General features: G+C 55.0%; 2 protein-coding genes across 3 annotated transcripts; one reads left to right on the top strand and one right to left on the bottom strand.

Moving 5' to 3' along the window:
- Window positions 1-75: 75 nt before the first annotated feature.
- On the bottom strand, window positions 76-8,795 carry PNOC (prepronociceptin). Of its 2 annotated transcripts, none has more exons than XM_084514980.1 (4): window positions 8,767-8,795; window positions 5,500-5,640; window positions 2,204-2,618; window positions 76-1,098 (listed from the first exon to the last, which is right to left on the bottom strand). In XM_084514980.1, the coding sequence occupies exons 2-4, from the start codon at window positions 5,617-5,619 to the stop codon at window positions 1,046-1,048; spliced, it is 588 nt and encodes a 195-aa protein (XP_084371106.1). In that variant the 5' UTR covers window positions 5,620-5,640; window positions 8,767-8,795; the 3' UTR covers window positions 76-1,045. The 2 variants fall into 2 exon arrangements, with proteins under 2 accessions (XP_084371106.1, XP_084371105.1); XM_084514979.1 differs by having other exon boundaries at window positions 5,500-5,682; window positions 8,767-8,785.
- A 7,187-nt stretch (window positions 8,796-15,982) lies between these two features.
- Window positions 15,983-23,275, top strand: LOC311434824 (serine/threonine-protein kinase PDIK1L-like). Its single transcript, XM_084515330.1, has 5 exons — window positions 15,983-16,041; window positions 17,379-17,989; window positions 18,915-19,131; window positions 20,744-20,994; window positions 22,690-23,275. The coding sequence occupies exons 2-4, from the start codon at window positions 17,444-17,446 to the stop codon at window positions 20,977-20,979; spliced, it is 999 nt and encodes a 332-aa protein (XP_084371456.1). The 5' UTR covers window positions 15,983-16,041; window positions 17,379-17,443; the 3' UTR covers window positions 20,980-20,994; window positions 22,690-23,275.
- The last annotated feature ends 1,293 nt before the right edge of the window (window positions 23,276-24,568 follow it).

Here is a 24,568-nt window from a genome sequence, read left to right as displayed (position 1 = left end):
GGGGTGGAGGGGGCGAGATTTTTTTTTTTTTTTGCTTTTTTTTTTTTTTTTTTGTTTCCAGGGGGTTGCGTCGGGTTCTATTTTTTTTTATTATTTATCATTTTTTTGGTACAAACGGCGACGAAAGGGGCGGCGCTGCGGGGGAGACCCGGGCGCGGGGCACGCGGGACATGCTTCGGGCAGCAAATTAGGCAGAAAGGTCGAAGGAAAAGGTGAGGGGGGACACCCACGGCTCCGGGGGGTCACGTTGGGAGCCCCCGGGAAGGCAGCTGGGACGCGATACATGCCGGGGGGACGCGACAAGAGACGCACGCGCGGCTGTGTTGCTGAGCAAAGAAGTCAACCCCGGAGACCTTATAAAACCTCAAGGAAAGCGCAAAAAATGAAAAAAAAAAGGAAATAATAAATTATATTGAAAATAATTAAAAAAAAAAAAAAAAGACCACAATTTTAGGTGTTTTCTACCCAGCCCTGCACCGTGCTCCGGTGCCCTCCTGTGGGCGCACGGGGACCGAGCCACGGTGGGATGCGACCTCTCGGTGTCTCAGCATCCCCCAGCCAAAAAGCTGGGGATAAATCCGGATGGGGTGTGGATAAATCCCCCGGCAGGGGGCTGGGGCTGGGAGGGGATGCCCAAAAGCGTGCAATAATAATTTTGGAGAGGGGAACAAAACCAAAAAAGAAAAAAAAAAAAATCTATTTTCCGCTATTTTCCACTGCGTCCAACTTGTGGGGTGTTTCCAATGGCCGAACGAGGTGCGAATTTTGCAAAAAATCCCGGTTTTCTCTCTCTCTCTTTTTTTTTTTTTTTTTTTTTTTTTTTTTGGTGGTCCCCCTCCCCGCCGTCCTCGCTCCCGTGTCCGGCGGTGGCCGAATCCTTCCCGTCCTGGCTTAAATTGCTACCGAGTGAAGAGCGGTCACGGGCGGGCACCCAGGTGGCTGCTCCCCAGAAGGGAGAAAAGTGATTTCTGAACGCGTGCGAGTCTGAAGCGCTTTGGGGTCCGTCAGAGAGAGGTGGAGGCTGCTTGGGTGGACAGGAGCAGGGCTAATTTTGCCTGTGCCTGGTGGTGGCGGGTGCCGGGAGGCGGTGCCGGAACGCTACAAAAAAAAAAACAGAAAGAAAAGAGAAAAAAAGAAAAAAAAAAGAAAAAAAAAAAAAGAAATGCAGCTGAGAGCGGAGCGGGAGAGGGGCCGGGATGCTCGGTCCCGGGGGCTGCGGGGCCGGGGAGAAATCCCCTAAGTTAGGGAGATGCCTCGCAGCATAAAAAGAAGAGAAAATAAAAGAAAAAAAGATTAAAAAAAAAAGGGGAGGGGAATTAAAAATTCCCCCAAAACCTCAATTTTGGGTGTTTTGGGAGGTGGGTGGCCTCGCTGGGTGCAGGGCAGGCGCTGGGGGCTCTGAGCATCCCGACCATCCCGGCTTCTCCTCCCGCCGGCACCGCTTTTCGGGGGCTGCCCCCCCCTCGCTGCTAGATTTTGCCAACATAAAGCTTTTGGGAGGCTTCATCTCATTTCTAAAAGCAACAGGTTTGGCTTTTTTTTTATTTTTTTCCCGCTTTTTGGGGGCTGAAATGTTCTGAGTACCTATCTGGTTGGGGACAAAACCCTTTCGCCCGTCACCCCGGTGTGACCGATGGCAAAGGGACTTTCCTGGGGCTGTCACCGAGCCAGGGACATGCAGCCTCGCCTCGTGGCTTGGTCTTTTCAAGCCGTTTTTAATTTTTTTCCCCCTCTATTTTTAATTTTGCACCCGTGGGAATGGGGAACGCAGCGCTGGAGCTTCCCCACCCTGATCCAGCGCCGCCATTCAGCGGGGCGAAAACAGCATTTATTGGGCAAAACCCGACTACTAGGAAAAAAAATAACACAAAAAAACACACAGAAAAAAAAAAATAACAAAGAAATAAAAGGGTCTGGGGATGGGTGGGGTCTTTTGGGGCAAAACTATGGCGTTTTGGGGGGGAAGGGGGTGCAATGAAAAACGAAATTCAAAATAAAGCAGCCATCGCTTCCTGGAGAAGAGCGGGCGCGCGCGGGGCCGGCTCGCGATTCCTAACGGAGGTTTTGGGGCTGGGGCTGGGGGGGGCAATTTGGGGGGTTGGGTTGACTTTTTTGGCCATGGCAGATCCACCTCCAAATGGGTGCCGCGGGGCCGGCTAGATCTCGTTGTGCTCGCTGAGGTCGCCGGCCGTGTCGTACTCACTGGAGCGGGGCGACATGCCCAGGTACTGCTTCAGGAACTCGCTAAACCTCTTCTGGTTGTTCCACTTCCTCGCCGACTTGCGCACCCCGATGAAGCCCCCGTACCGCTTCTGCACCCCTCGGGCCGCCGGCCACGAGCCCCTTGTCCCTCTGGGGAAGCCACCGCCGAGCCGCCGGGAAATGTCCTCGTCCCGCGACGGGAAAGCGCCCGGCGCCGTCCCCGCGCCTCCGTCTTCGGCGTCCCGCCGCCTCAGCAGCTCGCTTACCTGCAGCGGGCTCGCCGCCTCCGCCGGCCCCACGGCCCCAAAAACGCCGGCCCCGGTGGCCCCCGGCCTCGGGGAGGCTCGGTTGGAGGCGGCGCACATCTCCCAGGTGGCCCGCGGCACGGCCTCGCCTTCGCACTCCAGGATGCAGACCTGCGCGGGGAGACACGGGGACGGGTTTCGGGTCAGAAAGCCCAGAAGGGTTTGGGTTGGAAGGGAGCGTCAGGGTCAACAAATTCCAGCAGCTATGGGGGCTGCCAGGGAGGGGGCACTCACAAATCCTTAAGGGATTTCCTAACATGTAACCCAAACCCACTCTCTTTCAGCCTAAAACCATCACCCCTTGGGTCCTTGGGCATCCCCCCACTTCTATCCCATCCATCCTACTGGAAGACACCCCAGGAAATCACCAGCAGCTCATCAACGCTTGCCATCCATCATTTGGTCCCAAATCCAGGGTTTTAGCCAACCCCAGGCATCCCAAACCCCTTTCCCCACTTCCCCACTGGACCCCAAGCTCCGGTCCCGTCCCGTCCCCATCTACACCACCCTTGTCCATGGCCATGTCAAGGGAGGCAGCCCCAAAAGCTTTATAAAAGCCCAGAGAAGCCAGACATCTCCCTGCAGACAGCTCTCGGGGTGGCTAAGCATGACTTCCCCTCCATAAATCCACGCTGGCTGCTCCCGATGACCTTCATGTCCTTCGTGTAATGCTTTCCAGGATGACATTTGGGACCGAGGTGAGGACAAACCAGCCTCAGCCCCAGATCCTCCTTCGTGCCTTCTTTCCCAAGTGCCTTCCCCGTGTCCCCAGGAGCCTGTCCTGCTCACCAAAGGCCATCAAGACGTGGCCTTCAGGCCATCAAGAGCGACCTCACCATGCCATCAGGCTTCCTCGGCACCCAAGGGCGCGTCCCACCGTGGCCGGGTCTCATCCCCTTGCAAGGGTCCACCAAGACAGGGCGCAGAGCCAGCTGGGGAAAGCATCCGGGAGAAACCATCCAGGAGAAGACCCCAAATCAATCAATATCCAGAGAAATTGGGGCTGGAGGGCACGGAAGGAAGGGCTCGTCTTCCTTGGCCTCGTCTTTCCAGCCCAAGTTGGCTTCGTGGCGGGCTCTTCCAAATGCTAAACACCAACACGAGGGGACCTCTGGCTGAAACGTGGTCGTGTGCGTCTCAAAGCTTTCAGAAATGGTCATCTGCAAGGCCAAAACCCTTGCAGAACTGCTCTTTGCCATGGGATTGTTGAGTTTGCTGGGTGGGAGGTGCGACAGGTGGTGTCCCACGTGGAGCTCAAGCACGTGGCTCTGCAGCAACTCGCAATTTCCATGTCTGAGATCAACCAGGCTCTTCGGATAAAGAGAAAAAAAAAAAGGAAAAATAATAAAAATAATTGTCCCAAAGTGCCTTTGGGTCTCGTTCACCCGCAGCAGTCCTTGTGTGGGTGTCCTGGGCCAAGCCAAGGTCCTGCCCCTGGGATCTCCAGACCTTTGTCACCGCCTCCTGCCGATGCTCGGCGTCCCGACCGTGCCCCAGATGGGGACGAAGGATGAAGGACGTTGCATGCAGACAGCAGCTCCAGCTGATAGGCTTGGAGAGGAATCACCCAGGACGTCCAGCTGGAGGTCATCGGTGTCCCACCATCCATCCACAACGCAGCCCCGTGGTCACTTTGGGGTCCTCAGCCCTCGTGCTGCTGCCTTAATTCACGTGGAAACGGCTTCTGCCACCTCGTGGTGTTTTGGAAGTCCTCCAAGCCAGCGCTGACCGATGCTCCTCCGTGTCCAGAGGCAAAAAAATAGCTGGGGAGGCTGCCTCCCACCTTGGGTTGGCATTTACGGTGTCACCGTGGGTTTGCACATCCCTAGGTGGCATCCTGAAGGCCAGTTCCACCAGCTGCCCTGCCCCAAAGTGGCCCCCATGTCCCCAAAGTGGCCCCAAGACATCTTCAAGGAGTCCCTGAGGTGGCCTTGAGGTGTATCCGAGGTGGCCGTGGTGGCCCTGAGATGGACCTCGTGTCCCCAAGGTGTCCCTAGGGTGGTCCCCAGGTGGCTCTGGTAGACCCCAAGTGGCTCTGGTGGCCCCAAAGTGGCCCCAAGACATTTTCAAGGAGTCCGTGGTGACCTCGAGGTGTCTCCAAGGTGGCCTGAAGGTGTATCTGAGGTGACCCCAAAATAGCCCTCGTGTCTCCTTATTGTCCCCTATGTCCCCTCATTGTCCCCAAGATGTCCCAAACCACCCCATTTCCCCCCCATCCCACTGATCCCCAGCGCCAGGGAAGACAGAGCAGGAGGGGAGAGCCCCTTTCCAACCACAAAACAACAATCTGGACCCAAATCACCGCGATCACGCCCCAAATCTTGCCTCTACCGGGGCCGAGCAATGGGGTGGCTGCAGCATCTCCACCGAGCCCCAGGTCCCTGCTGTTTTGGGGTCCATTTCCCACCTTTGGGGGCTTCCCCCGTGGTTTATCGGTGCGGAGAGGAGAGCGGCAGCGAGGAGGCGGCCGATGCTTCCCCGTGGGCGGCGGGGGAACGGGGAGGGAAGCCAAAATCTCCCGGCCAGAGCCCGGCCACGGCTCAGCGGAGGGGAAAGGGAAGCATCACGGGCAGGGACGGGCTGATTCATCCCTTTGCAGCGTGATATTTTCGCCCTCACCGCGTCTCCCCCGGGCTCGACAGCCCCTGTGGATGGCTTTTGGGGGCTTTTTGGGTGCTGGTGGCTCTGGCAGGGTGAGTGGTGGCGATGCCGTGAGCCATAAGGGCAGGAAAGCTGGGGATGAGGGGGGTTTTGGACCCTCCCCAAACCTCCCCATGGCCACCAGAGCTTTGGGGCCAGCACTTTCCAAGCTGCCCCTTCCCTTGGGACCATTTAATAAAAACCCTTAGGCATGGCCACAGCATTTTGGGGTGCCCACGGGGAAGGGCCAACACCACCACCCCCCTCATCGCTCGTCCTTCCCACCCACCCCACGAACCCGGCGCCCTCCCCAAGGACCCCAAACCCCCAACCCGGTACGGGGGGCACTTACCAGGACGTCGAAGCTGTCCCTGTAGAGGTGGCGGTCGCAGCGCAGGCAGTCCCCCCGGCAGTCCCCCCGTGCCCGGGCGAAGAGGCAGAGCAGCAGCAGGTCCCAGAGCACGGCCCTCATGGTGCCAAAAAGCAGCAGCGGCTGCGGCCGGAGGAGACAAAACCCCGTCAGCCCCGGCACCTCCTAAAGGGGTAAGGAACAATGCTCAGCCCTCCCCAAAATGATTTATTTTTTTATTTTTTTATTTTTTTAGGGGAAATGATCCTCTCCTTTCCCCCCCGCCCAGCTTCGTTTTCCCCAGGCTATCCCATGTCAGGGCTTATTTTAGCGCCGGGACGTGGCGGGGAGGCACGTCGGGGCTGTCCCCGAGCAGGACACCGCTGGGGCTGGGTGAAGGGGAGCCCCCCGCCTGCCTTTCCCTATTCCATTTCCCCCTCCCCAACCATTTCCGAGGGGGCATTTTGGGTGCTGACCCCTTGTCCCTATCCCGGGAGGTCCCGATGCGCACCGATGTGGGCATCGGTGGCACGTGGTGGCGAAGTGACGTGGCCGTGGGCGAGCAGCAAACATTTTCCTCCCGGATCGGGATGATTTCGCCCCCCACGTGTCCCCACAGCCTTCTGGTCCTCAAAAAAAAAAATGATTTCCCAGCTTTTCACAAATTTCTGACGGGGTCCAAAACCCACGTGCCCGGCGGCTTCGCCCCGGCGTGGGATGCTCGCAGGCGAGGAAAACCTCGGTGGCGGCAGCGGGGGCTTCGCAGCCCATCCTCCTTTGTCATTTTGGGGCACTTTGTGGGGTTTTGAGGATGGGCTTGCTTTGCCTTTGCAGGCTGGGCAGGGCTCAGGGCTCGTTCCCATTTATTTCCCACCGAGCTGGGGACATCTTGCAACAGGAGCGGGGCGCGCGCCGCCCGGTGTCACGGTCACCTTCCAGCTGGGTGACACAGAGCCTCGCCGAGCCGCCGCTTGGCGTTTGCCGGAGGGAAAGCTGATAAGGAGCAGGAATTAAGGCTTAATCTTCGCCCAGGCTCATTAAAACTGGCTGCCGGCGTGAGTCAGAGGATTGGCAGGATGCTCCCGGGAGAGGGCGAGCCCTCCCTCATCCCCCGAAAAGCTCTCGGCCCCGTAGCGGGGCTGCAAACCCCATCCAAATCCCCAAAGGGGGTGTCCGGGTGACCCCAGGAGGGGACATCTGACCGGGGCACCACGGCTGGGGCAGGCTCAGGGATTACAGCCCGGCTGCTAAATGGAAAGATGCTATGGGGTGGGCACGCTGCGAGCCCCCAGAAATAAAGAAAAATAAGAAAATGAAGAAAATAAACCCTCTCTACCACGCACCGGTGCTCAGCCAAACCCCAAAAGGCATCCAGCCCATGGGAAGTGCTCCTGGGCGCACCCAAATTGTGCCTGGATGGTTTTTGGGGGGGCTGGAGGGACGCGGCATCCCCCGAAAAACGTCGCGGTGAGCCCCACCGCTCCGGCAGCCCCGGGGGCTCCTCGCCCGTGGTTGACTTCTCATTAATATTGGTTTAAAAAAAAAAAAAAAGAAAGAAAGAAAAAAAAGAAAAAGGGGAGATCTGCTGGAAAAGCAGCCTGCGGTCCTGATAACAGCAGGGTCTGGCTATCCATCAAGGCGGCCGGCTCTTATTTATGGCCCCGGGTGGGAGGGCGAGGGAGGCGCAGAGGTTTGGAGGGGTTAATTTCGGGGGGCAGCGGACGGGACGGAGCTGCTGGGACATCGATAACCCGCGAGGAGAGGAGGAAAAATGGGAAGCAGGTGCAAGACGGGCGGCGAGGAGCTTTTGGGCTGAAAAGCAGCCGAAATGGGGCTGCTCGGGGGGGATGCTGCGTCCTCATCCCCGGGGGAATCCTAACGCTGGTCCCGGCATCGCCGACGCACCCGGAGGTGTAAACGCGGGGATGCTTTGGGGTCAGGATCAGTCCTGCTGGATGGGGACAAGCTCCAAGCCTGGAGCCGACCCTAATCTTTATTTTTTTTGGTGTGTATTTTCTCCTAATCCCCACTCTTTCAGCCCAAAGCAAGGCCTGACCCGGCGGGCAGGGAGATGTGACCGGGCTGGAGCCGCATGGAAAGGGTCCGGCTGCCTCCAGCCGAGTCTTGTCCAACAGTGTCCCCCACCGGCACCAGCTAAAACGCTTCCCCTCCATTAAAAAAAAAATGCAAAGTTGCCATCAGGAAAAAAAAAATAATAAAGAAAATAAAATAAAAAGGAAGAAAAAGCCAAGGGGAGCGACCGAAACCTTTGTGCCGGCGGCCGGGCGAGCGGCGAAGGGGTTGGGGGCTCGGGGAAGATGCTGGGGGGATTTGGGGAGGGGGGGGATTTGAGGCTGCAGCCCCCCTCCCCTGCTTCCTCGGAGCTCGGCGGAAAAAAACGGAGAGCTCTTCCTTTTGTTGAGCCCCTCCATCAGGTAATTGGCCATAATTGGCCCAAATTGCACAGACCGCGGCGAGGCGATGGGCGCAGATGGGGCAGCGGGAGCTCAGAGGGAGAGAATTTCTCCCCCCCTTGTCCAGCCCCTCAGCCGTTCGCCGGGGGGGGGGGGGGGCTGAGAAAGAAAAATAGAGAAAAAAAAAGGGAAAAAAAAATAGAGAAAAGGAACAAAAAAAAATAAATACACGTTTTTTCCCCTTTTGTGCTCTGTCGAGAAAGGGAAAGGTGCCCGCGGAGCCGGGCGTCCCCCTGCGCATCCCGCGGTGCCCAAGTTGCGAAGTTCCCTTCCCCTTTTTGTCCTGGATATTTAAAAAAAAAATAAAAATAAAAAAAAAAAAAAAGGGGGTGGGCAGGGGCACCAGGAGGGGAAATTTGCGGTGTGGAGGCTCCGCAGCTTCTCCCCGCAGGCCGTCGGGGACGGAGGCACCAAGACACGGGGGGGATTTGGGGTTCAATCCAGCCGGCCAGCCCCAAAAAGCCTTCGCCTCTCACCTGCCGCGCCCGCGGCTTCGCGCCGGGCTCCTGTCGCATCCCTCGGCGGTTTGGGTCCAAAAAGGGGCGATTTGGGGGCAGGTGAAACTTTATTTTATTTTATTTTAATTTTTTTGGCACGTGCAAGCCGAGAGATTTCCCTGTTTCGGGGCAGATATCCCTCTTTAAGCCTCGGCGGGGAGAGAGAGGAACGTCGCCCGAACGCATCCCGAAAACCGAAAGACGGACTGCAAAAAAAAATCCAAAAAACCCCAAAAACCAAGAAAACGAAGAAAAATTCCAACCCCACAAGAGGATGGGAAGGGAAGGAGATCTCCTACCTGCGGGTGTGCTGTCAGCCGCCGGCTCCTCTGCTCTGTGAGTCCTCCGGTGCTGGTGGCACCGTGGTATTTATAACGGTGTGTGCACACCCGGCCCTATAACCTCCCTCCCCGAACACGTGCGCTGCTGAGCCCACCCCCGGGGGCTGGGGAATAGGATTTGGGTTCCCCCCCCCCCACCCCCCCAACCCCCTTTTTGGGGACTTGGCTGTCCCCATCCGACAAAGCCCCCGTCGTCCCGGTGAGGTGTCGTGGGATTTTTTTATTTTTGGGGTGTGCGTGGTAGAATCCCCTAAATCGCCACCCAGGAGGGGATTGGGGGGTAAAAGGGGGCACCACCCTATAAAAAAAACCCGCAGAGAGGGGTTGGATTTGGGGCCGGCGGCCTGAACCCCAGCGCGGTGTCCCCCAGCACCCCGTGGGCCAGGAGGATGGGGGGGTTATGGGGTTGGGGTTGGGGGTTGGATTTGGGATGCCCAAGGGGGTGTTATAGGGGCGCCCAGCTCCCCAAATCCAGCACCCTGAGGACTGGGGGGCACCCACCTCCGTCCCCCCACCTCATTTGGGGCAGAATGGGTTAAAAATGCTTCGTTTCCACCAGGGACCCTATAAACTTTCACGGTGCAGCCCCAGGCTGGGGAGGGGGCTCCCCCCAAACCCCAAAACAGAGGATCAGGATTTTGGGGGCAGGATTGGGATATGGGATCAGGACCAGGATTTGGGGGCAGGATTGGGGTTTCGAGGCAGGATTTAAGGGCAGGATTGGGATTTGGGGGCAAGATCAGGATTTGGGGGGCAGGATGGGGATATGTGATCAGGACTGGGATTTGGGGGCAGGATCGGGATTTGGGGGCAGGATCCGGTCGTGGGGGGGGTGTCCCTGGCTCGGCGGGGGAAAATTAAAAAAAATCCTTTTAATTGGGAGGCGCTGGGAAGGAACAGGACCTCCGGCCCTACCCGAAAACAGGGCTGAGAATAGGGCCGAGCCCCGGGGGCGCACGGAGGGCAGGGTCGGGATTTGGGGTCAGGATTGGGTTTTTGGGGTCAAGATCTGGGTTTCAGGGCAGGGGCAGGGTTTGGGAGCAGGATGGCTTTTTGGGGCAGGATCAGGATTTTAGAGCAGGTTTGGGATTTTGGGGCAGGACTGGGGTTTGAGGGCAGGATCAGGTTTTGGGGGCAGGATCAGGATTTGGGGTATTTTCATGATTTTGGGGCAGGATTGGGAATTGTGGACAGGATTGTGGTTTCAGGGCAGGATCAGTATTTGGGGGCAGGGTGAGATTTGGGGGCAGGATCAGGATTTGGGGACAGGATTAGGATTTGGGGTCAGGATCAGAATTTCAGGGCAGAGTTGGGATTTTGGGGCAGGGTCAGGATTTGGGGGCACAATCGGGATTTGGGGGCAGGATCAGGATTTGGGGGCAGGGTAGGATTTGGGGGCAGGATCAGGATTTTGGGACAGAATTGGGATTTGTGGTCAGATTTAGGATTTCAGAGCAGGGTTAGGATTTTGGAACAGGATCGGGATTTTGGGGCAGAATTGGGATTTGGGGGCAGGATTGGGTTTTGAGGTCAGGATCAGGGTTTCAGGGCAGGATCAGGTCCTTCCCAAATAATGTCAGTCCCCGCCCTGCCAGCTCCGGACCTTTCCCACCCAAATCAGCAGCGCCCCAAATTGCCCAGCCAGGTGACATCCCAAAGGATCCTTCGTCACCCCAAAAATCCTTCGTCACCCCAAAAGTCCTTCATCACCCCAAATATCCTTCTCCACCCCAAATATCCTTCTCCACCCCAAAAATCCTTCATCACCCCAAAAATCCTTCATCCCCCTGCGCATCCTTCATCACCCCAAATACCCTTCTCCACCCCAAATATCCTTCTCCACCCCAAAAATCCTTCTCCACCCCAAAAATCCTTCATCACCCCAAGCATCCCTCGCTGCCCCCATGTCCCAATCCCAAAATCTGCAGCAGCGTGGCTCGGAAATCCCCCAAAACAACATCCTGGGAAGGGCTGGAGGTCAGACCCAGACGGCTCCAAAAGGGTGAGCACGTTGCGCGTCCTCGGCCCCATGGGCACCAAAACCCTAAAAAATCTATAAAAATCCCTAAAAATCTATAAAAATCCCCCCAAAATCTATAAAAATCCCCAAAAACCTATAAAAATACCAAAAAATCTATACAAATCCCCCATAAAGTGGTGGTGCTGCCCCGGGGTGATGCAATTCCTGGGCTGGAGGTGGGGAAAAAAGGACAAAAAAGGTGATTTTTGATTTTTTATTTTTTTGGGGTTTGCCATTAGGGGCACGTTGGTTTTCCGCGGGTCGTGTGACGTTGTCTGAGGTCCCGGTAATTAACCGGGAGGGGATAATTGAGGTCCCGGTAATTAACCCGGGATGATTGGCAGCTGGGGGCAGCGCGCCAGGCAGGAGCGAAGTCCAGCACCCGAAACCCCATAAGAAAGGGTTGGGATTTGGGGAGGATTCACCCCTTTTAGAGAATAAGGAGAGGATTTTTGCGGTCTCCATCTTTTGGGGTCGCATGGGGCAAAGAGTGGCCCCGGCAGGACCCCAAAAGGCAGCGATCCTTTTTGTAAGGGGGACACGAAGCTGGTGGGGTCTGGCATGAAGGGGACACGGGGAGGGGTTGAGAGATTGGGGTTTGAGATTGGGATTTGGGGTCAGGATTGGGGGTCGGGATTGGGTTTTGGGGTCAGGATCGGGGTTTCAGGGCAGGATGAGAATTTGGGGGTAGGATGGGGAGTTGGGGGGAGGATCAGGGTTTTGGGGCAGGATTTAGGGGAAGGATCAGGATTTGGGGGTAGGATTGGGATATGGGGGCAGGATCAGGTTTAGGGGCAGGATCAGGATTTTGGGGGCAGGATTGGGATTTGGGGTCAGGATTGGGTTTTGGGGTCAGGATTGGGGTTTCAGGGCAGGATGAGGATTTGGGGGTAGAATGGGGAGTTGGGGGCAGGATCAGGGTTTTGGGGAAGGATTTAGGGGAAGGATCAGGATTTGGGGGCAGGATTGGGCTATGGGGGCAGGATTGGGATTTGGGGGCAGGATCAGGTTTAGGGGCAGGACTAGGATTTTGGGGGCAGGATTGGGATATGGGATCAGGACTGGGATTTGGGGGCAGGATCAGGGTTTCAGGGCAGGATGAGGGTTTGGGGGTAGGCTGGGGAGTTGGGGGCAGGATCAGGGTTTTGGGGAAGGATTTAGGGGCAGGATCGGGATTTGGGGGCAGGATCAGGATTTCAAGGGGGCAGGATTAGGGTTTGGGGTCAGGACTGGGATTTGGGGACTTCATTGCCCCGCTCCCCTGCTGCCGACTTACCCCCGGCAGTGACATTTTGGGGTCAAGGGGGGCTCCAAAATAAACCCAGTGGGGTCAGGATGAGCACGATGAAGGCTCTCCAGACCCCATAGGGACCAGCACCGTTCCCCTTTCCACCCAACTGGGACTCAAATGGCCCCAATGACCCGATCCTGACCCCATACATACCCCCCATAACCCCCTTGTTGTCAAAACCCCTTAACCACGGCGGGGGCCATGCACAGGAGCTCCAAAAATCGCTCCAAAATCCTAATCCTGTCCCCAAATCCCATCCTGCCCTGAAACCACGATCCTGACCCAAAAACCCAATCATGGTCCCAAATCCTAATCCTGCCCCCAAAATCCCGATCATGCCCCCAAATCCTGATCCTGCCCCCAAATCCCAGTCCTGCCCCCAAATCCTGACCCTGCCCAGAAATTCTGATTCTGCCCACAAATCCTAGTCCTGACCCCAAATCCCAATCCTTACCCCAAATTCTAGTCCTGCTCCCAAATCCCAATCCTTCCCCAAAATCCTAATCCTGGCCCCAAATCCCAATCCTGCCTCCAAATCCTGATCCTGCCCCCAAATCCTGACGCTGCCCCCAAATCCCAATCCTGACCCCAAATCTTATTCCTACCCCAAAATCCTAATCCTGCCCCCAAATCCCAATCCTGACCCCAAATCCTGATTCTGCCCCCAAATCCCAATCCTGCCCCAAAATCCTAATCCTGGCCCCAAATCCTGATCCTGGCCCCAAATCCCGATGCTGCCCCCAAATCCCAATCCTGACCCTGAATCCTATTCCTGCCCCCAAACCCTATTCCTGCCCCCAAATCCTAATCCTGCCCCCAAAACCTGATCCTGCCCCCAAAACCTGATCCTGCTCCCAAATCCTGACCCTGCCCAGAAATCCCAATCCTGACCCCAAATCCTATTCCTGCCCCAAAATCCTAATCCTGCCCCCAAATCCCAATCCTGACCCCAAAACCTGATCCTGCCCCCAAATCCCAATCCTGCCCCCAAATCCTAGTCCTGTCCCCAAATCCTAGTCCTGCCCCCAAATCCTGATCCTGCCCCAAAATCCCGACCCTGCCCCAAAATCCTGCACCAAAATGGGGCTGTGATGGGGACGGGGGGACAGCTTCCTTCCAGGGGGATGCTTTGGGGTCGCCCCATGTCACCACCACAACCCTTCCCACTGCACCCACCCCAATCCCCCCGGGCTCTGCCCTAATCCCACATCTACCCATCCCCCAAACCACCCCACAGCGCTTTTTGGGGAAAAAGCTCCTAAATTTAGGCAAACCAGCGCTACAGGACAGGGAGAGAGATTTGTAGGGGAAATTTTGGGGAGGTGCTGTGGTGGGTGTAGGGGCCATGGCCCTAAATACACATGGAAATGCTTTTGGGGTCCAAAACCCACCCAAACAGCCCCAAATTATCGGGTTTCTGCTCCACCATTGGGGCGCTGTTGGGGTTTCAGGGCAGGGTCAGGATTTGGGGGCAGGATTGGGATTTGGGGTCAGGATCTGGGTTTCAGGGCAGGGGCAGGGTTTAGGAGCAGGATGGCTTTTTGGGGCAGGATCAGGATTTTAGAGCAGGATTGGGATTTTGGGGCAGGACTGGGTTTTGGGGGCAGGACTGGGGTTTGAGGGCAGGATCAGGATTTGGGGGCAGGATCAGGATTTTGGGGTATTTTCATGATTTTGGGGCAGGATCGGGATTTGGGGACAGGATCAGGATTTTGGGACAGGATTGGAATTTGTGGTCAGAATTAGGATTTCAGAGCAGGATTAGGATTTTGGAGCAGGATCAGGATTTTGGGGCAGAATTGGGATTTGGGGGCAGAATTCAGTTTTGAGGTCAAGACTGGGGTTTCAGGGCAGGATCAGGAGTTGAGGGCAGGATCAGGATTTGGGGACAGCCTTGGGATTTGGGGTCAGGACCGGGATTTTGGGGCTAGGATCGGGATTTTGGGGCTAGGATCGGGATTTTGAGGTGCAGACAACACCACATGAGAGCAGAAGGCAGCTCCAGACAACTGCCACAACCCCAAATCCCTCCACCGGGGCTCAGTCTGGATAGGAAAACCCTAAACTTTAATGAAACGGGTTTTCCAGTCAAGAAAGAAAACCAGCCAAAAGGGATTTCTCCACTTGGGATCCACAAAACCTCTGGTCCCACCCCACACCCAGTGCTCCCCCTGGCACCTCCCAGCACCTTCCTGAGGGGCCTGGCCCTAAAATACAAAAAAAAAATCCCAAATCCTGTCACATCATTGTGCTTTCCAAGAGCAAAAACTGCCACATCACCGCCGCCTTCGCACGTCAAGGCTCTGAGTCACCGGGATGTGCAGCGCCTCTTAATAGGGTCCGAGCTGCCCTATTTAGGCCCGGCGCTCGGCGATCCCACTCCAGTTTTACTAAATTTTCATTTATTTACTTATTTTGAAGGAGGTTTTGTGGGATTTGCGGGGGGGAGGAGCTCGTTCCCGTGAGCACACCGTGTTGTGGGGTTTGAGGCCAAACCCCACAGCCCCACGGCCTGCTGAGCCCCTCATGGGTTCGGGGGTTTCCCTCCGCTTGCTGTGACACCGGGGAGGATGAGAAATGTGTAAAAGCACCCAAAAAGTGATTTTTTTACCACAAAAAGGTGCTGTAGATGGGATAAGGGATGGGGTCAGCACAGCCTGCCCTCATCTCAAATGGCGGAGGGGAAGGTTGGCTGGTGGGGTGCTGGGGGGCCCCAAAAAGTGACTCCATGAGTGGGGTGCCCTAAATGTGGTGCCATCAGTGGGGTCCCCCCAAAAATGACTCCATCAGTGGGGTCCCCAGAAATTGGCTCTGATGGTGGGGTCCCCAAAATGTGGTGCCATCAGTGGGGTCCCCAAAAATTGTCTCTGTCAGTGGGGTCCCCAGAATGTGGTGCCATCAGTGGGGTCCCCCCCAAAAATGACTCCATCAGTGGGGTCCCCCAAATGTGACTCCATCAGTGGGTTCCCCAAAAAGTGGCTCCATCAGTGGGGTTCCCAAAATGTGACTCCATCAGTGGGATCCCCCAAAAAGCAACTCCATCAGTGGGGTCCCCAAAATGTGACTCCATCAGTGGGATCCCCCAAAAAGCAACTCCATCAGTGGGGTCCCCTAAATGTGACTCCATTAGGGGTCCCCCAAAAACTGGCTCTGTTGGTGGGGTCCCCAAAATGTGACTCCATCAGTGGGGTTCCCAAAATATGGTGCCATCAGTGGGGTATCCCAAAAAGTGACTCCATGAGTGGGGTCCCCTAAATGTGACTCCATCAGTGGGGTCCCCAAAAATTGGGTTCAGCAGTGGGGTCCCCAAAATGTGACTCCATCAGGGGGTCCCCAAAATGTAACTCCATCAGTGGGATCCCCCAAAAAGCAACTCCATCAATGGGGTCCCCAAAATGTGACTCCACCACTGGGTTCCCCAAAATTGGCTCCATCAGGGGGTCCCCAAAAGCAGCGTCCCCCCCCCAAAAGGATGCTCAGCGGTGGGCACGCCGCCCTTTTCCCCTCTTTTTGATGTTTTATTTTTCAACTTTCTGATTTTTGGGGTGCTGAGGGGGCCGGGGCCCTTTGGGCACCCCCAAAACTCAACCCCATAGCCCCCTCCTCTCTCTCCCCACGCGTTTTGCAGAATTTTGTCCCTAGCAGGCACCCGTTCCTTACCGCAGAGCATGACGGGATTTGTAGTCCTTCCCCGCCTCCCCTCCACCACGCACGCGCGCATCTCCCCGCCCGGCCTTTTTTGATCCGGGGAGAGCGAGCCGCTCACCGATTGGTCGCGGCGGGCGGCCGCGCCGGCTCCTGATTGGCGGGAGGGCGCCTTCTCCTTGCTGATTGGCCGGAGGGCGCCCGGGGGGAGGGGCTAAGGGACGGCGGCGGGAATTGCGACGGCGGCGGCGGGGCCGGGCGCGAGCGGAGCCGTGAGGTGAGGGGGGGAGGGGCGGGGGGGGGGCCTGAGGGGACTTGAGGGGGAAAAAGGGGCTGAGGGGGACTGAGGGGGGTCTGAGGTGGGCAAAGAACTGAAGGGGGAAGGGTCTGGGGGAGCCCTGAGGTGGGGGAGGGCCCTGAGGGGAGAATTAGGGGCTGTGAGGGGGCCTGGGGGGAGAAGCAGGGGCTGGGCAGGGGAAAGGGGCTGGGGGGGGAGAGTTTGAGGGGCCCTGAGGGGAGAATTAGGGGCTGTGAAGGGAGCTGGGGGGAGAAGCAGGGGCTGGGGAGGAGAAGGGGGCTGGGGAGGAGGGTTTGAGGAGGGAAAGGGCCCTGAGGTGGGCAAAGGGTTGAAGGGGGAAGGGCCTGGGGGAGGGCCTGAGGGGGGCTGAGGAGGGGAAGGGCCCTGAGGGGAGAATTAGGGTCTGTGAGGGGGCTTGGGAAGAGAAGCAGGGGCTGGGGAGGGGAAGGGGGCTGAGAGGGGAGGGCTTGAGGGGCCCTGAGGAGGGAAAGGGCCCTGAGGTGGGCAAAGGGCTGAAGGGGGAAGGGCCTGGGGGAGTCCTGAGGTGGGAGAGGGTCCTGAGGGGAGAATTAGGGGCTGTGAGGGGCCTGGGGTGGGGAAGGAGCGGGGCTGGTGCCCATGGAGTTGGGGCTGCTATTGGTCTGTGAGGGGGGTCTGGGGATAAGGTCAGGGTTTGGCTGGGTGTTGAACAGGAAGTGTGGGGAATTGGGTGAGAAAACGGAAGTTTTGGGGAAGGAGCGTGGGTATGGAGGGAGCTGGGGTGGGTTTGAGCTGTGCAGGTGCACGGGGAGGGAGCTGTGGGGCGCGAGGGGAGCTAGAAGGGTGGAAACACGAAAGGTTTGGGAACTGGGAGCAGAGCAGGGCCGGTAGGGAACCGGCTGGCAAAGTGCAGGAGATGTTTCATCACACGGGGGGAAATCAGGCAGCGAGGACTCGTGCCAAAGCAGCCTTTCTGCCTCACTTCTCTCCTTTAAAAGTCAATTCTGCTCAAGCGAGCTCGCCTTGCTCCCCAGCAGGTCTCCTCCTCCCTTTCCTGCCCCACTCGGCGAACGTGTCCTCCCGGCCCTGCTTCTTTTTCACAAACTGCTTTGGGAAATCGATGCCGGAGCTGCGCCCCGCTGTGCGGGCAGGGCTGTACCCCACAACGCCTCCCAGTTACCATGGATATGGGCTGCCTCTCAGGGCCCTGCTCTAGCCCTCCTCGTGCAGCTGCATCCCATAATGATGTACCTGGAAGGATTCGCACTCTGCAGTTGGCGAGCCGCAAGGTTTTGAGGTTTTTTAATCTTTATTTTTCTTTTTTTTTTTTTTTCCAGGGTTTTGCTGCGGCTTGTCATGACTCCAGGTGTTTTCCCCTGATTTCCCAGGCCGAAGCGGGGGGATGGCGACGGAAGCCAAGTACAGCATCGTCCGAGAAGTGGGCCGGGGGAGCTACGGGGTGGTCTACGAGGCCGTCCTCAACAAGACCAGAAGCAAAGTGGCCGTGAAAAGGATGCACTGCAACGTGCCCGAGAACGTGGAGCTGGCTTTGCAGGAATTCTGGGCCCTGCAGAGCATCCAGAGGCAACACGAAAACGTCATCCAGCTGGAGGAGTGCGTCCTGCAGAACGGCCGGGCCTTCCAACCCCTCGGCCACCGCTTCAGGAAATCCGACAGCCACCTGCTGCTGATCGAGACCTGCCTGAAGGGCCGGAGGTGCATGGATCCCAAAGCTGCCTGCTTCCTCTGGTTCGTCATGGAGTTCTGCGACGGGGGCAACATGAACGAGTACCTCCTGTCGCGCGGCCCCGACGCCCAGCTCAACCACAGCTTCATGCGGCAGCTCAGCAGCGCCGTGGCCTTCCTCCACAGGAACCAGATCGTGCACAGGGACCTGAAGGCCGACAATATTTTGATCTCCCACAAGCGTGGCAGCCCCATAGTGAAGGTAAGGGGGTGAAAACTCTGCCCTGGCGAGCTTGGCGGCCACAAGTTCTCTTTGAGAGCGGTCTGCTGGTAAGTTTTGTGATAAGCTCTGCTTGTAGCTCGTGATAAGGGTGTCCGGAACATCTGATGTGGGCTGGGTTTTAAGAGCTTTGGAAGGAAGCGCTGGTCACGAGGGTTTGTATCTCTCAAGTCCTTCATCCCCTCTTCATCCTGCAGACAGCTGCAGCTCAGGGGCGTCGAGCTTCTGTGTGCTAGACAATCAGAAACATCAGCCACAGCCAAAGCGATGTTTTCTCATCCCTTAAACCTTAAGAACACACAGTCCTGTTACAACAGCTGACACTTCCAGCATCACCGCCTCAAGCACACAGTTCTCAGCTTACAGGGAGCTGGGGAATGCTTGGGCTTCGTGCGAGGTGGTGCCCGATCGAGGTAAAGGTGAGCCAGCTGCGCTTCTGGGAGCACCAGAATGAAACTGCTACGTTGCCCTGAGAAGCAGCTGCAAAGCTGGGAGCCTCAACTTGCAGTCCCAAGAGTTCCCGTGGCTGGACGCAATTTTACAGCTCAGTGCCTCGCAGATAATTCATATCTTGGCCTCTTGGATCAATGATATTTGTACTTGGACCTGGAGAGCCACCGGGGGGGCATTTAAATCGATGCCCTCTTCATCCCGGGGCAATAACAGCGAGGCCAGAGCTTTGGTGTGCTCCCCGCAGGGCAGTGAGAGCCTCTCCTAGCTCAGCTGTCCCTCCAGGTACCTTTGTGCCCCGTCATTTTTGGGCAGAATGAACTGCACGCAACCAGCAGGCAGATATTGGGTTCCCTCTCCCTAGATTGGAATTTATCGGGCTGCTGCTCGTAAATATCCTCGGGAATTTGGTGTCTGCCCAGAGCTGAATTTTTCCTTCTCGTCTTCCTCTCCGCAGGTGGCAGATTTCGGCCTCAGCAAGGTGTGCCAGGGGAAGGGGAACGTCAACCAGCACCGCTTCTCCTCCGCCTGCGGGTCCAACTTCTACATGGCTCCAGAGGTTTGGGAAGGGCACTACACGGCCAAGGCTGACATCTTTGCCCTCGGGATCATCTTCTGGGCGATGGCCGAGAGGATCACCTTCCGGGACGGGGACACCGAGAAGGAGCTGCTCGGTGAGGATTGGGTGCTTTTTGCCCCAAAAGTGTGGTTCAAAATCCCTTCTCTCCAGCACAAATTTCTCCTAATTTGGCTGCTGTTCCCGTAGGGTTTCCAGAACCTGAAAACATAGCACTAAGGCAGGAGGAGCACTTCTTACATCTACAAATTATTACGTTCAGGAGATGGTTCTTCTGCCAGTGAATGTGTGTGGCTTTTGTTTTTTTTATCCCCAAAATACTTTGTGGGGTTTAAAGGTCTTGAGAAAGATCGCTTTTGGCTTCTTTGCTGCCAGGTTTTCCTTACCCCAAGGAACTCTGCTCAGACTGGGATCGGCCCTGGTGGCCACCGGGGAGTTTGAAGACAGAAAGCTCTTGGTGAGGCGTCTGTCTTGGTGGAGGATTCCGTTATCTGTAGATTTCCATCTGCTCTGGAGTGCTTTTAGTGCTCCCAAAACCCAAACCTGCCCTGCCTGGAACTGCTTTTAGGAATTTTGCTTCTATCCTTGACTTGGCACGTCCAGGGGATGGGAGCACTGGAAGGATGCTCCAAGGAGCCAAGCTATAAATCTGGCAAGAATGTTTAGATCAGCTTCGCTGCTCCCTGGCCAAATTTATTCATTTAGAGATGCAAACTCTGAGGGCTGACTCTCCCGATGGCCTGCTCTGTCCACTCCCTTCCTCCAAACCCCCCACATACACACTTTAAATCATGCTCAACGATTTCAGATCAGCATATTGCAGTGGGAAAATCCATCTCGAGAGCAGAGAATGCCGGTCATGCAGATTAGCAGAATAATTGCAGGCATCTACCCCAGCTCTGAGATCACAGAGCACCTGTCCGTCCCCTAAACGTTTAAACCTTTAACTTAAAAGGGATTTCTACACAGGGACTTTGATAAGCTTTTGCACTACCCCTTTAATTTTTTTTTTTCTTTAAGGTAGGCTCGGTTCTAATTGTATTATTTATTTCTCTTCAAAATGCCAAACGCTGATAAATGTTTTAGTTCCTGCCTACAAAAGCAAGCAAACGGTTGCAGCTGAGAGCAAAGCACGACCAGATTCCATTAAAATAGCCGCCCGCCACCTCGAGATAAGGAGTTTGCGTGGCCAACCTTTTCCCCACGCAGACAGGTCACTGCCTTTGAAACATTTATTCTTCGCCGGGTGCAGGGGCAGAGCAGCTGAAGCTGTTTTCACTGTCTGTTTGGGAAGCCGGTTAATCATTTTTCAACAAGCGGTGAAATTATTTAGATGACCGGGAGTAAATTTACATTTCCCTGCCTTAATCTCGCCGAGGAGAAGTTGGCGAGCGGCGTGTGCTGTCATTTTAATTGGAAATTGTTTGACTTGCTGAGCAAACAGGGCTTGTGTTTAACTCTTTCAAGTCACCCGAGCCGAGCTCAGTCCCTTCCTTCCCCCCTCGAGAGCTTCCAGGCCTGCTGTTGAAGCGAACCATGATCAGATGGGGGAGGTTCCCTTCAGTATTTGACTTGGCCTCCTAAGCAGTGCTCCTCCTGGTGATCTTTCAGGTGTTTTGCCCTCCAGATCGCCTCTCCCTGCTGTGCGTGACGGCCTTTTGTGCAGATTTTCCCCTTGTTTAAGCTGACTCCTTCTACCCCGTGTGCAGGAACTTACATCTGCCAAGGCAAGGAGCTTATTCCTCTGGGCGAGGCGCTGCTGGAGAACCCCAACATGAAGCTGCAAATCCCTCTGAAGAACAAGAGGGCCATGCCGGCTGATCTCTGCGAGCTCCTGCGTGACATGCTGGCTTTTAACCCCAAGGAGAGGCTGGATGCCTTCCAGCTGGAAGCCCGCATCAGGCAAATCTCCTACGGCAAGAAGCGCCAGCGCTCGCTCTCCTAGGCCAAGGGCGCTCAGGTTGGTGTCTGTGCCAGGCCCCTCTCGGCCCCGTGTGGGTTCACGGGGCTTTTATTTGCTGACCTGCTGGCCAAAGCCCTCTAAATTGAGTGACCGGGGGCAGTTCTGAATATTTAGCGCCAGAACCCCCTTGTTAAATTAAATATTCGGGAAATTTGGTTGAATTACCTCTGACAAAGAAACCTCTGCGTCTTTAGCAGTGTGTGTTCAGGGAGTTGGCCGTGCTGCTCCTCGATCTGCCTGTCCTTTATCCGAAATCTCAACTGCTTCCGTAAATGAGGGCAGGCTTCTGCCATCCCTCCAGCACTTCCCTGTGCTGTGTTTGTCCCTTTCGTAATGTTTTTGCTAACGAAATAAAACCCAAGGTGGGCAAAATTGCTGTAGGCGTGCACCCTGGGTATGTTTAGGTGGTTTTTATGTTTTCCTGCCCCGGGCTTGTTAACACAAAGTCCTTGATCCAGCCTCGCAACAACACTGACTCACTTCCATGCCCATTTTTCTTAAAAACTAACAAAATTCCCAATCCTTGTGAGCTTCTCATGACCTCTCTAGTCTCTATGTGGATGGAGGTTTGAATGCCCAGTATGAAAACCAACAGAACATCTTGGATTTTATGTCTTTGAGCAGTTAAGAGCACAGACATGGACGTACAGAGGGGAGTATCCAGGATTTTCAGCTCCTATTTTCTGCTCTCAGGGGCATCCTGGGGTTGAGTTTGTTGCTAAAATGCATGCAACAAAGTCTCTTAGGTCCCTGTAAAGCACTGGTATTTATGACCTAGCCTGGAAGTCTTCCTCCTGATGTATCCCAGAATCACCTCTCCTCTTTCACACCTGTGTTGCTCATTCCTCTTCTAATTACTTTGTATCCTAAAGCCCTTCTTGACTGGAGTCTTTTAAAATAATAACACCCTGGGTTACAGTAAAAGCTTCTGTTTGCAGATCCCTGACCTTCTGTTTTCTGTTACCCGCTCTCTTCTCTTGTCAGCTCCAAGGTGAACGACCCTGACTGTCTTCATCCTTTCTTGTCATCACAACATTTCTTGCAATCATCACACCTCAGCTTTGGTGCGCTCCTAATTGCTCGTCGGATGTTATTAGTGAAAACACTTAATTAACCAAGCCTGTTCCCAGTGCCCATCTTGATAAAGCTCTGCTCTGGTGTCTCCGTTTTCCAAATTACCCACTTCAGTTTTCCCCTGGGCCAGGTTAGCTGCCGTACGTCTTCCTCTTTACTAATTGCAGTCTTCTCCTGTTTGTCTCATACTTTCTCGAGTGGTGCTACATCAAACGTTTGCTGAAATCTCAGTGGACAACCCAACTCTACTTAGCCAGGAACATCGGTTTTGTCCTCAAGCAGCAGTTCTGGGGGCTCCATCCTGGGGCTGGGCTGGCACGCTGTGATAGCAGCAGTGCCACTAGTTGGCAGGCCAGCCCTGAAGTGCTTTGTCCTACAGGAATTTGCAAGAACAAACTAAAAAGGCGGTAACAGTGCGGCGTCAGGTCTACTAATCTTCATTTTCCCCTGATTTTCCTTTTTTATTATGATCCCATAATGGGAAACGGGCTTGCAGACAAGGTGCAGAAAAAGAGTAGCACAGCCAGGGCGTACAGAATGCCCTGAAAAGCTCCTGTGGGCTGCTCAGTGCTCTTGCCAAGTGTGTTATTTTGCAGCTTCAGCATTTTTCTTTCGTAGGTGCTGTGTCCCACCACGGTCTGGAGGCCTCGCAGACGGCGAACGACTGATTTCTTTCGCGAGGAGTGACTGGATCAGGAAAGGAGGAGACACAAACCTTGCAGGCTGCCAGTTCTCCCAAACGGTTTTTATTTAAATGGACGATAACTTTATTTATTTGTACAGTAATTTTAAGAGAACTACAAATATTTTATTTTTGTGCAAACCTCCCTTGCTTTTTGTACTTGTGTTCTTTTATGCAGCCCGTAGGTAGGTCAAAGCTTGGCTGGAACGCCTTGAACTGTTTGGCGCGGCCACGCAGGAGTTTCTGAACCTGTTTTCTGTTGCGTGTCCTTGGCGTGGAAGGCAGGAGTTGTCTTTCTGAGGTTTAATTGGGGCTTTTTGTGTTAATTCCTCGCTCCGTGTTGCTGGGCCACGCAACTCCGCGGTGGCTGCTGAGCGAGCTGGCAGAGCGTTGGGTGTCTGTTCTGCAAAGTTTTAACAGAAACAAAAAAAAAAATGTATTTTCCTCCCAGTGGCTTTTGAATATTCTTGCTTAGATTAACTAAAACGCTTTCTTAAAATAAATACAAAGAACGTTAAAGATGCCAACTCTTGATTAGAACGTATGCGTCACTAACACTTAAAGTAGCTTAAGGAATCGTGCTTCCTGCTGTGCTAGCTGCTTGTGCCAGCTGTTCGCACAAGGGAAACGAGAAGGCCTGAACTGGAATCTTGGCAGGTAAAGGGGGAGTCTCATTTGCACCCTGTTTGAGAAATATTTCTGTGGATCTGCAAACTGCTGCTGATCCCTGCTTTTCGGAAGAAGCTGGGAGCTCCTGAAAGCTTCCTCCGACGCTCTTCTGATGCGCAGGGGTGAAATAGTGCCCTTCAGGGAGATCTTCCTTCTGTAGGAGAGGAATAAACTGCCAAAAAAAAAAAAATAAAAGATAACTTAGGGAGCTCCTTTGCCACACAGAAGTCCTTGGCTGGCTATATTTTTCCCACCCTGTCCTGCTCAAAGAAAGCTGGTTCTTAAGCAGCACAATACGAGCTAAAATCAGGGAAAGCACCTTTTTTCTTGTGCTCTCTTCATCCAGGGCTGTAAACTTCAGCCTTTGCTGCTCAAACAAGCAGCAATTGAGCTCTGCTTCTGTTCTGCCTCGCAGAGCTGCCCCTCTGAAGTATTTTCTTCGTCTTCCTAATCCCGTACCAGCTCCAACTCCCTGGTCTGCCCAGAGCAGGCGAGTGCTGCCGGCCCTACAGAGCTGTTTTTACTCCAGACCAGCTCCATTTTTCTGGAATGCCAAGGGGTCTGTGCACCCTCAAAACACCTGGAAAAACGTGGGGCACACAAATGGGAGCTCACTCCTCTTCCTTCTGATTTTGCTGTCTAGAGGTGTATCCTCACAGCTGCTGCTGTTTTTAGCTCTCTGCACATCCCTCGAATCTCTGTGCTTTTTAAATTAATAAAATGTGGGTTTTTTCTTCTTACTAATGCATTAGAGCGCAGTAATACTTAGCATCTGTTTTTTTTTAAAGTGCCATATGTGATTCTAGGTACAATTCAGTAAGTCTTATTCTAATACTGCCTGAATTGGTAAATGAATTTCTGCGCTGACAACCCCTAATTTAACTGACTGCTTCGGGAAGGAGGGGGGAGAATCCCGGAGCTGCCGTCTGTAGCTCTCTGAAAACAAGCTCAGGATTCAGAAGCGATCTAAAGGGTGCACAGAATGTCTGCACCAGGGGGGGAGCAGGATAAAAATGGAAGAGCGAAGGAATCTGCGGGATCCTCCGGGATCAAAAGCTGGGCAGAGCACTTGTTGTAGCAATATTTGGGGAGAGAAGAAGGGAAAGCTGCAGAAGAGTTGCACCAAGATCCACAACTGGAAACGGG

Source organism: Aythya ferina (genome assembly GCF_964211825.1).
Source record: "Aythya ferina genome assembly, chromosome: 3".
Taxonomy (NCBI): Eukaryota; Metazoa; Chordata; class Aves; order Anseriformes; family Anatidae; genus Aythya; species Aythya ferina.
This window is presented reverse-complemented; position numbering and strand designations above follow the sequence as displayed.